Source organism: Argopecten irradians, chromosome 2 (genome assembly GCF_041381155.1).
Source record: "Argopecten irradians isolate NY chromosome 2, Ai_NY, whole genome shotgun sequence".
Classification (NCBI taxonomy): domain Eukaryota; kingdom Metazoa; phylum Mollusca; class Bivalvia; order Pectinida; family Pectinidae; genus Argopecten; species Argopecten irradians.
Window position 1 is genome coordinate 7534314 of NC_091135.1, and position 12716 is coordinate 7547029.

A 12716-nucleotide genomic window follows, 5' to 3' on the forward strand; every position below is an offset into this window, starting at 1 on the left:
GTTCCATATTCCACTAGGGTGGTGTTACCCGATTCTCCGTGATATTGCCAGTTCATAAAACAATAAAATAAATGTCTAAGCGTGCTTGTTCATTGTCAGTCATACATATAACCTGACGGCGTTATTTAGTTGCTGCAGACAATATAGAAATATAGGAAATATATATCCTAACTCCTGAACATATAGAGCAAACTATCCAGAGCTACTGAAATGATAGAGTTCGATAATCTAAACATAGGTATTTCTTTGGTTACAGATGACGATAAATGCTAGTACTACTGAGACTATCAGCCGGGGACAAGGTTACAATATGGACAATTCCTCGACCGAGAACATCGGCTTGGAGCACCAGCTTCCAATGACATGGAATGAACACGTGAACATCATCAAAGCCAGACACACTTTTACTGGAACAACTTCCGGTTTCCAGAAATTTCTCAATAATATTTATCCAAAATTCAATATACCAGTTGATATGACCTTTCGAACTAGGTGCATTGTATTTGACCATTTCCCAGAATCCTTGAAATCCTTCGGTGTCCGGTTACGGTCTAACTCATTGGAACCACCGTTTGGCTTCGACATGATGTTTGTTCATCAGCTGCTGTACCAGATTCTCTCTGCGGTTTACTACATCAAGAAATATGGCGTTGTCCATCGTGATATCAAGGCAGAAAATGTTTTCCTGGATAATTGCTTACGACCGGTGCTTTCAAATTTTGGAATGGCACGGAGAATTGAAGGTGCAAATTCTTGCATGTATTTCACAAATAACATACAAGTGTTCGCCGGCAATATGCATGCCTGGGCACCGGAACTTGCCAAATGTCATCATATTGGTCCTTCACGAAATATCAATGAAAGGGTAAGTCTTTATAAAGTTATACAAAGAGTATACATATGTTATGATCACCACGTAAGTGGTATGTTTAAAACAAAATACTGAACAGACTTTTTTCAGAACAACGATCCCTTATCATTACATAATCATTTACCATACTGCAACATGTAAAATTAGTTAAATAGATGTACATTATCCCGCAAGCTTGCGGCTGAAATTTTCTAAATTGTCAATATTGCAGATATACATCTAGCAACTGCTTTGAAATCGTGTAATCGTGGAATGGGGGATCTGAAGTAGTAATCGACCCTCCATGTGAATGTTTGTCTCGAAAAGTACCTACACGCGAAATATGAATATTTACAGTATAGATAATTTAATTTGACAATAATCTCCGTTCCAGGTGTCGCTAGAGGAAATCTACAGCAAGTCTGATGCTTATGCAGTGAGCAGGATGTTCTATAGTCTCTTGCAACCAGAGGACAGCACATTTCCACTATCGTCACGCGATAGGCCTCAATATGAGAATTCGGAAATACCCGAGCTCCCCTCTTTGTACCCTGCCGGTCTAAGATTCGTACTTAAGAACCAAGTGTTCAGTAATCCTCTCGACAGGTTGACTGACCGGAAGGCTTTGCTTTAGTGAGTATGAGAAGAGATGACAGTTGCACACTGCCATTGTGAACATTTTGATATATGATAAAACTTTAATCCAAAAAGATCATTGAAAATAAATAAGGATCAAAATTAAATTAAAGTGCATTGATGATATAATTATCTATTCCGGAGACGTAATCGTTTAATATCCGCCAGCAGCAATATTAAACGTAAGACAATTGTTTATCAATGCTGTTCATTGTTTTCTAGCGTAGGGATGCTAATGTTTCCTCCAAGCGCTGGGGAGTTAACCATGGAAACACAAACGACGCGCTACTGCCAAGCTCGCATGTTAAAGCTTCTTTCATTGGAGAACACTGCAAGGTATGTAGACCATCTTCAAATCCTACAAAAATTATGTTGTACATAAAAGTGGCATACATATGAGAACATAAAAGTGACATACATATAAGATTGTCGTTGAAGGACCTTAGCTGTTAACAGGACGTCAAAATCGGAAGCAATTTAACACCTGGTGGTGCCATTTTGGTGTTGTTTTTTTCAAGATACAATTCAACTGCATTAACACTAGCATAACTATTGTATGGAATTTCTTATATTAACTAATATAAGATTGAACGACCTAAATTCTTTAATCACTGATAAGAAGAGACAATCACGAATATACCGCAATCTTCAAAAACACATGCACATTTACAAATGTACTACACAAACTACATTTCCTACATGGCCCATCATATAGGACGTTAGAATTGGTGTTTTTATTGCATGATTGTACAAGGCGATTACAATTAGGCTAATATCTTCTATTCTTTCTTACTTATTTTACCTGAAGTTGGGCGGAAAGCTTTGAGTTTCCCTGGCCAAAACATATAAACCAGTCTTTAAAAATGGTAGATTTTGCGCCTGCGTAATGTTCAGCATAAAGTGAGTGGGACGACTAGTTTGCCAGTTGTCAGTATACCGAGTGTGACCGAGTAGGGTGTGCTTATTGAATTTTGCGATATGCTTACGTTGGATAGTAATATAAAAAGGACAAAACATTCTACTATTGCTAAGATACAACACACGAATATATTGCAGACTTCCACTACATACAGACATTTACACACAACACATCGAATTCTGATAGGCCGTCCTTAAATGACATTAGCTGTTAATAGGAACTTAAGTCAACCAACCAACTTTATAGACAGGCGAGGCAGTTTTTCAATGATCGTAGTTCTTCATAATGATCAACCAAACAACCCACTAATTTTTTGGCAAAATCATTGACATTCAGCACCGTTTCAACAAAATTGCATGATCGTAAAGGCGACTAAATTTAGGATCTTATCTGTTCTATTATTCCTAACTGACTTTATCTTTCCTAATGCCTCCCTTAGCACCGCCTCACTTCTGGCCTTGAGTTAAGTGTTAGCCCCTGTGGGGAAGACTCTGGGTTCTGTCCCCTGGCCGAGACACACCAAAGTCTATAAAAGTGGTAGTTTCTGCTCCTGTTTTGCGCTCAGCATACAGGGAGTGGGGCGACTGGTTCGCCCGTTGTCAGTATAATGTGACCGGGTGGGGTGTGTTGCTTGATGTCTTCGGTGGCATGCTTCAGTGATATTGCACTATAAAAAGGGCAACAGTTCCATTATACAAGAAGACATAACACGAACATGCCGCAGTCTCCTAAAACACGCACCTCGCACTTCACAAACGCTACACACTGCATACATGGGAGGCCGTCCTTACATGACCCTGGCTGTTAATAGGACGTTAAAATAATCAAACAAACAAACAAACTTAATTTCATAAAGAAGGGAATCGGCTACGATATGGCCTACACTTGCCGCATGTATCAACAAAACGACCTCATCGGTCAGACTGAGGGTGGAGTTGATATGTGTCAATCTTGCTGATCATTCTTAGTTCATATATGACTTCTAATGTTAAATATTCGTCAGCCTCTCTTGTTCACTCTGACATTATATTATTAATTAAAGTTGAAGAGAAATCTAGAAAACGTGTCAAAGGATCGCACAATATAAGAATAATATTATCAAACATCTTGAAGTTGTAACTGAACCATACAGTTGTGTTCTACCTTTTGAAGTGATACTTAAAAGGAGAAACATGATGATGAAAGCAATCTTCAACTAAAACTTCATCTGAGCTGTTCCAAGAACCAAAGCCATAATCATTATGAATACAGTAAAGTAATCATAGCTCATTTGAGTTTTCTCCACAACATTGAATACCTTTAGAGACAACCATCAACATACACTACTAAACTGCGCTTACAGTATTAAAGCAGTTAAATGACATTTCAAAAATCTATAATCATCTGTTTTTAATCGAAGCAAAGCTTGATGTAAATGCCGTTTTATTTATGATCGGAGATAAACCTTACTTTACAGCGTCAACACACGAACATATAAGCAATGTGTACATGTCCCCCAATGAATTTCATGTGAACGGAATTGTAAAATTGTTTAAATGAAAATAAATTACTCCACGGTTATGCGTACCGTTAAAGTGGAAGTGTTTGCGAATGAATCCGCACGCGAAATATTACGTGAATATGTTGAAATGTATAATTGTGTTTATGAGGATAATCCAACAAACTTCGTAATCACAATACTTGAAAATTAAAGTATATACGACGAAGGACAAAAAGTTCCGATGACTGCCCCCTTCTGAAATACACATTCAAAGAACCATATTACCTGTCTGATATGCATTACAAGTTCCGGGTAATAACTGATCGATGATCTTAATTAAGTTTATTCAATATAACAAAATGGAAACCTTTTTGCCTATATAAGTGTCAGATATTTTCATTGAATTAACAATATGATAGATTACCTTTCTCTTAGACCACAAACAGTAAGGAATGGCCCATGTAGTTATTAAATATTTCTAAATGCATCACTTTTCACTTCCCTTACTTTCTTGATTTGCGACATATTTTCATCTAAAGGTCCTATCTTATTTGTCTCTGACAATATCCTCCGTAGAAATATGAATAAGGCAAAGCCTAACAATTATCATCATTAGACATACCACAAAATTTTATGTGCGACGTTAATAGGACTTAGATGTCATTTTTAAATGACATAAGCTTTTGTGCATTGTGCAAAATAAATTTTGAATACATTTATGATATATTTTTTATCATTCTTCAAATCGACGGGTCGAACTCGACACTTTTATGAATTAAATTGCACTTTCTCGACAAATAGTATTTGTTACGTACGTTTTATTTTGAGTTGTCGAATACCTGTAAGTGAAAGTTAGTTGCTTTCATACGTTTGTCTGGTGGCTTAGTTACATTAATCTTGTGAAAATGCCACTAAAAATAAACCATCGAAATTATGGGAAATAGTTCATAACCACAAATTCAAAAATTCAACATCTATCAAAATGTGTACGCCTTATCTTTTTATTCATTAAAACTCTTCTATCTTTTCATCATATTAAAATACCAGTGTCAGTGAATCCATTTGTAGTTTTGTCTAGCAGCGGTGACAAAATGTCAGCTATGTCTCCTTATACGTCAATCATTGCTCCGAACCAGGAAGTCTCATTTATAGACCCTGCACTTGTCGTAATGGGCTAAAAACTTCACATAGAATACATGTCATGGTACGGTAATCGTAATAGGTTTAACAACACCGTATAGACACCCTTACACACTGTAAATGATTAAAACTAATAACACAACACATGCTGCATGTATTGTCAGTCCAGTAAATGATTAGAACCAACACATGGGATGATTTGATATGTATAGCGAAATAAAAACACTGACTTTTTCGGAAGGCCATTCCGAGGAAGACAGTTGTAAAAGTATAAAGACTTTGCAGTAAAAGGCTATATTTTAGTATTACTAATTTAACTTAACGAACTCATTTTTTGGTTAGGAAACAAAATTGTATTAGTAAAAAAACACTTAAATAGCGAATCGCCAATTGGCGTAGTTCTAACTAAATATGGTCGGCGAGAATGCCAACATTGTCAGAATATGACAGAAATTCCATTCCTTTGTTTGCTAACTTTATAAAATAACGAGAAACGAAATAAAAACCCATATAAAGGCATACTTGTAACAAAGCCGTAAAATGCTTATTGACAACACATGCTAACAGTGTACCTATTCGTAATTACTCAACATCATCTGCAACGCGTTTAACTTACTATCAGTAGCGATAACAAACCTTTTATAACCACGTATGTTGCAAGGCTAGGCGTATTATGCTTGTTGGCGCTCTTCACAAGCACGCCGTTTAAATACCGAATGATCATGCTATTTTGTAGCAAATGTGTTTCATGCAGTATAGATCGTCCAATAGGCCTGTTGATTATCTAACACGTATACCTTCCTTAGAGTACAAGCGTCCCTGGGATAGAGGTAGTATACGATTGGCTGAATCTAACCAACCAGATGATGTGATTGATGTGATATTGCCGCCGACAATCCGCTTGATCTATCTGATAAAGCATTTCCATTTGTGTTTTTCTAGTGATTCATTTCCTTAAAAAACATTCATTATTCAAATATTCGAGAATAGGATGATTTTGAATTTCCTTCCGTATTCTATTTATCTAGGTTTTTTATCAGACTGTTTTTATTGTCTGGTAAAACCACTCACAGTAATAATTCATATGTCCCGCTATGTAAGCATTAAAGAGATTGTCACTTCCGCTATAGTAGCAAACATTCCAAATACATCTTATTTTTTACAATTTATTATCCCAACCAGTAGCTTTCATAATACTGAGAGCATGGATAATTGATCCGGAGAGATAGATTTTATCTTAGCTGTTTTTAAACTAATTTTTTAATATAATGACAATAGTTTTTCGCCTATAGTATATTGAAAATTTCCGTGACCCTTTTATAAATATTAATATCCTTTGATATCACTCTGAAAAAGGCATGACTTTATGTCTTCAGTATATAGTGTCCTAAATAATAAAGTAACCTTTCATATCCTCTTTATTGACTTTGTAAGGATTATTCTTGGTTCTGTCATCTGGTCAGGCAAATCGATTGTAATTTATAAATAAGAGGTCGTGTGGTCATTAGATTATCTATCTTGCATCGTTTTTATGGAAATGTTTAAACTTTTAATCTGTAGTTATTAACATTTGATTAATTACAGTGTCTAAATTGATTTTAAACGTACAAAGCATCTCAACGATCCCTTTGTTTTTTTAACTTTCACTATGTATTTACTTTTCTCAAAATTTCAATATGTGGCTAAGCGAATTACAAACCACTCGAATATTAGCATTTATATGTATATTCACACCGTCAATAATAACATCATCAATTTTCCACATAGGTCCAATTACAACATTTATACCTAACGATCGATATCCTTCCTAAACACCGCTCCATTACATTTATCATCTATCATATCATGTGTATTACTTTACGCTTTTCGTGTCTAGTACAAATCTACAATATTATGTACATTGAATCTCTGACCGTATCATTTTTGCCGCATAATCGACATGAATGTTCATTAAACAGTTAAAATAGGAGTTATGATAAATTGATTTTTCTATGTAATATTTAATAAAAAAAATATCAGTAAACAAAAGTCAACAAAACCAGAATTTTACAACAATTTATATAGAATACTGACAAATCAGAAAACGCCCCTCCAGATTACTTATCAGTATATTAAACTCAGACTAGCAAATATTAAAGCAGTAAGTACATTATGTAGGTGCACAGCCCATTTGATCATTTTCTTTAAAATCCAAGATGGCTGCATTGTAGCCATTTTGAATACAGTTTGCCCCAAAAGTTACACATCAGCTTGAGACGACATGGGAAATTATTATATCAATTGTAATAACACTACTCCACTTCCTGCCAAACAAAATTTATATTTATGTCATTATTGAATCCAATATGACAGCTGAGTTGCCATTTAAAATCCTATTTGCCCAAAACGTTACATGGTAGATTCAGATAACACAAGGAGTCATCTTGTCAATTTTCAGAACAATAAGCCTCTTCCTTCCATGCAAAACCTCATTTATTGCCATTGTTGAAATCAAAGATGGCCGCCGCCCAGCCATTTTGAATCTGATTAGCCCCAAACGTTCCACAGCAGATCTAGGTGACGTGGGGTAGCAGCCTACCAAATTTGAAAGCAGTAGTCTACTTCCTCCTATCATGATATACAAAAACAAAAAATACAGACAGACGGATAGCCTTATTAATACAGGGCACCCGCATATCGATTATCACTGTTTATCTCGTGGTCTATAGAATATCGGGTTAGACACCTGTGGAAAAAAAACCCGGATTTGATCTATATTTGAACATTGCATGGAAATTCTTATCGACAGAGTCGTATTTGACCTATACTTTAATGGTGGATGGAAGAAGCTTACTCCTCCGGATCATTTTGTTTAGTCCACTTTCATTCATTGGTTGATACTTTTTATAAACATTTTGCTTTTAGTGTGCATCCGTACTGTGCACTTGGCCACTCAAAATAATACTTATACTTTTTCGCTATTGTAGGCGAACTGATGTGCATTCAGGTCCAAGGCTAACGATGATGGAAAGTGTTGACAGACTGAGGCCGGAACTAGAAGCCGATTTCCTGCACAAAATTACACCAGAGGAATTTTGGGAAATCTACCAGGATTTAAAACAACGCGACTTCCTGCCACCATGATTCAGTGAACAATATGTGATCAATCTACCGCCGTTCTGTCGCCATAGGCTATAATGTTTAATGTAGGCATTAAAACATAATGAAAAGCGACGCAATAAAAACATATCGCTACCATATGAAAACAGATAAGCGAAAGAATAGAACACCGATCCGATGGTAAACAGGTATCGGCGAAAGTGGAACATCCCTTTGTGTATTTTGTAGTGTTTTTATCTGAAAAAACGTGATTGTTGTTCTGTTACAGACGTTGCCTCGAATATACATTTTTCAAACTATTTCAGAGACGGCTTCAGGCTTTTAAACAGCTGTTTGCTGCTCTGGAATGTAAATCTAGTGTAAGGACATGGCTAGATTCTCTATAATTCCAGACAGTCTCCATCAATACTGATACTTTCATTACACACCCTTATATGGTTCTGTCAGAATATAGTAACGGTGTCCCCTTGGGCATGCCAGGACGTTGAACACATATAAACGAACTGATAGTTGAAACTTAAGAGCAAGTTTATTACTTGTGACGAAACTTGTAATCGCGCTCTATCCGTGAAGCACTACATTTCGTCGAAAAAACATGTCGCCAATCAGTCTTTAAGAGAAAAATAGTCCAATACGAATGTGGAAGATTACTCTCATTTTGTGTTTTACCCGCAACCATCTAACAGTATACGTCCCCAAAAAACACAAAGGAATAGTAATGGAGAGTGAATGGATACAAAGCATGATTGATTTATTCGAGATGGATTATTTATAAATGTTATGAAAGAATAATTACGTAAGGATGCATGATTTGTGAAACAGTGGATATCCTAAAGATAAATCATATACAAGCTTAGATTGTACGCCCATTACAAACATTTCTGTGATATACCAGAGACTTCTGACATTTTGTATCCGTATCATATTTGGTGGCATCGAATGAGCACTATCAATGACGTCATCTGTTCCATGAATATCATGACGTCATTAGCTACTGTGTTAATCACTATAACATCGATATTTTAACGACGTCATCAAGTTTGATGGTATTCCTTTTTATCTTTGACAACATATTGTAAATGGTGAAATTTTGTCAATATGTCTTGTAGTTGAGTTGCTTATTTTACAATTACATCATAGAAAACAATATTATGTTTGTTAAAATCTATATGTAGTGTCACAATAATTGTGATTTGTTTCCAATGTGTTTTTGATATCTGTTTAAGATATGAAAGACTGGCATTACGTGTGCTGTAAAGAACTGTTTAAGCTTGAATTTTGGTATAGAGTTATGTAAATCAATCGTGTTGCTATCCTCAAGATTATATTGACATGCACTGTTATTGATCAAACATTTCTGCTATAGTTCACTATTTCATAAAATCTTTAAAATATGTCTTTACATAAAAAGATTCATTGACGAAAGGTACTGTTTTCATCCCTCTCCCTCTTGTTATTTGTACGCGTACCCAACACGTTACACATAATGACGTTATTCCATTGATACTTTATAGGTATGAAGATGTATTTATAAATATATATATTTAAATGTAGCTTCTTTTGTCAACGCCAAAGGAAATCCAGTCATTGTAAGAATATTTGTAGATGGATTAAAAATTAATCACATTAATGTCTGTATTTTCGTAATTTATTTCATAGAAACTGCACTTTTAAACTTAAGAACTAAATTAAAAAAACTAAACAATATAATGGACAATATTACATAAGTACAATATAACAGTACACTAGTATACAGGCCAACAAAATAAGCAATAATCATATAACTGCTTGACCCACAGATTTCATATCCATTATTTGACTGTGCTATCCAAAAATAAATCGATGGTTTTCAAAATAGGTATGATGCTCGGAGTCCTTTATGGGTGGGTTATATTTTGTTCATTTCTGTTATCTGAAGGGGGAACATACCGCCATAACAAAGGAAGCTGAGTTTTAGGTGAGAAAGGTTAAAGTGGGTTCCTAGAAATCGGATGAAACACTTTACAGAGGTCAACTATAATCCTTTATAGAGATCGGACGAAACACTTTACAAAGTCAACCACGGCTTTTCATAGTAAGTAGTTGCATTTTCCCCTGATTCACTGAAAACAGGAAAGTTATTCGTAAAATGTTAAGAGCCTTGTTAAGGCGACTAATACACATATGTTATCGTTTAAAAGAACAATGCTTCTTATCCCATTGTTTGCACCAACATTCACCAAATTAAAGTTGCATTACCAGTGTTATTGTAACCTTTACCAAATACCCATGAATTCCATCGTATGCCAAATTAAGAACTGAACAAGGCGCCCCAAAGAGTGACATAATCTGCCGCGCCCCGCAGTTGATATAAAAACCCAAGTACATCAAGGTCAAAGTAACAATTCAAGTACAACTTCAAATGTATTTGAGTATTGTAAAACGGAAAAAATACAGCATGTAACAAAAAAACTAATTTGGTATATTTGAGTTCTCATGATAACAGAAAAAAAAAATCCAAAAAATGAAGGTCTTCAACAGCAAAAGGCACAACTAGGGCACCTGTCTGATATATTCAGAAAATGTCCGGGAGCTGTGTTGAACGGTTTTAGTGGGGTTATAGTCCGGTAACAAAAACAAAAGGAAACAGAAATTTGGTATTTGTGACTAAGTTTCCATAGTAACGGAAAAAATCTCAAAATAGAAGGTCCGCAATAGCAAAAGCCGTGGCATAGTGCCGTGGATTAAGTTTCTATACCCAATTAATTATTTTTATTTTTTTTTGTCTTGAAATAGGATAAGAAGCTCAAACTTTTCAATGATGGTAATGGTGTAAATTAAGTAATTTTTGTAACCGATGGAAAATACTAAATAGTCTGCTATCGTGTTTTTGATAAAGGAAAAGATACTATTCGTCAGCGGTGAGGCCTCTCTAAAATCGCTTTACATCTTTTCCACCCCATGTGGAGTAGTTATCAGATACGAATTTGTATTATACAATCAATTGTATTATATCAATCAATGATACCAAAACAAAAAAAAACATATTTTGATGACATGACCATAAAATAAAAAAAAATGAAGTTGTTCAGTATTGCGTTTCTATAGTTCGCTTCATGCTCTCGAAGTATCCGATAAATACCGCCAATATTTTGTTAAATACCAAAATATTTTTCTATTAGGACAATAACGAGCAAAATAAATCTCAAAGACAGTGTTTTAAAATACATGTATCTTTACCAATGTTTTCTTCAAAATAACGAAACGAATAAAAGATATATTTATATATTCATAAAGTTGATAAATGATCGGCAGGGTTATGATATACTCTTACGTCTAAAATTGCTGGAAGAAAACGTTAATTCCACTTCACCGTAGCACAGTGGTTAATGTAAAATGTGGTCAAATCTTTGATGTTGAATGTTCTAAATAATCAGAATGATGACGTTATATTATTTCTAAGCTTTACAACACCACACAATCGATAACATCTAGACAAAACTCTACTACACATTCATTTTGTAATAATATCTGTATAACGTATCTCATGGTTATTTGACACAAACGACACTTTATTAGTTTTGTAAAGACGTTTATATACAGCATATCTAATGAAAACAATACTAGTTATCAAAAAGTTAAAAGAATTATAATTTGTAATCTATTGATTGTGCTTAATAATCGTTTAAAACAGACGAGTCTTTTTTCATGGAGAAGTGATAATATACTCGGAAACCAGACATACGGTCAGTATTCAAAAGGTGCCCCACGTGACCCCTTGAACCCGGAAGGTACAGGATCATCTCTATATAACAACTTTAGACGGAAATCTTCCACTTTAAGGGCAAACTATCGCTATCGATTTGGCCTATTGCTGTTGTTCATGACAGGTTAATGTGCCTCGTGGGCTATTCGTTGACTATCCCTAGCGAGTACTCAATAAAACAAATAAATAAAACTCATTGCAATGTGACAAAACCCGAAAGAAGAAAATTTTGAGAACTAGATATATCTTGCCAAATAGTAAAGTTATCAACACAATGGGGCCTAATGAGGAACAACCGCTGTTATATGAATATAGCCCAAGGATCATTCATTTAGTTCTAGCGTGTTAATTGGGGGACGCCTCCTAGCGGTGACATCGATGTATCACTGGAGAAAAATTACATTTGTCTAAATAAAACAGGACGCTTGTTACGGAACAGTTTGTAATTAATTACATTACGCAAATTGTTGCTTAGGAATTTTACCGCCAACACAAATTGTTATTCTAGTATTTGAGATGGAGTGAAATTTTCACGCATGTAAATAGTTAAACAAAGAGCAACAGTGCTCCATACGAAGAGTGATAGTGCGTTTGTCGCATGGCGCATTGTCGGTCCGCTCTTGCCCCATTGTCGGTCTGTTCTTAGGGCGGTGACAGTCTGTTTTTGGTGCAGTGTCGGTCTGTTCTTGGTGCATTGTCGGTCTGTTCTTGATGCGGTGTCGGTCTGTTCTTGGTGCATTGTCGGCCTGTTCTTGGTGCATTGTCGGTTTGTTCTTGGCTCATTGGCGGTCTTTCCATCACGGATTCAACAATGCGACAGTGCGACATGGTCGAAATCAGCCACTAC

General features: G+C 35.4%; 1 protein-coding gene across 8 annotated transcripts in view; it reads left to right on the forward strand.

Moving 5' to 3' along the window:
• The window catches only part of LOC138314306 (uncharacterized), a 35673-nt gene extending 25919 nt beyond the window's left edge, over positions 1 to 9754 (forward strand). For all 8 annotated transcript variants that reach the window (XM_069254582.1, XM_069254581.1, XM_069254580.1 and 5 more), the window contains 4 exons: positions 257 to 865; positions 1245 to 1483; positions 1709 to 1822; positions 7992 to 9754. In XM_069254582.1, coding sequence (XP_069110683.1) covers positions 257 to 865; positions 1245 to 1483; positions 1709 to 1822; positions 7992 to 8148 — 1119 coding nt within the window. In that variant the 3' untranslated portion in view covers positions 8149 to 9754. The remainder of the gene's footprint in view (positions 1 to 256; positions 866 to 1244; positions 1484 to 1708; positions 1823 to 7991) is intronic.
• The last annotated feature ends 2962 nt before the right edge of the window (positions 9755 to 12716 follow it).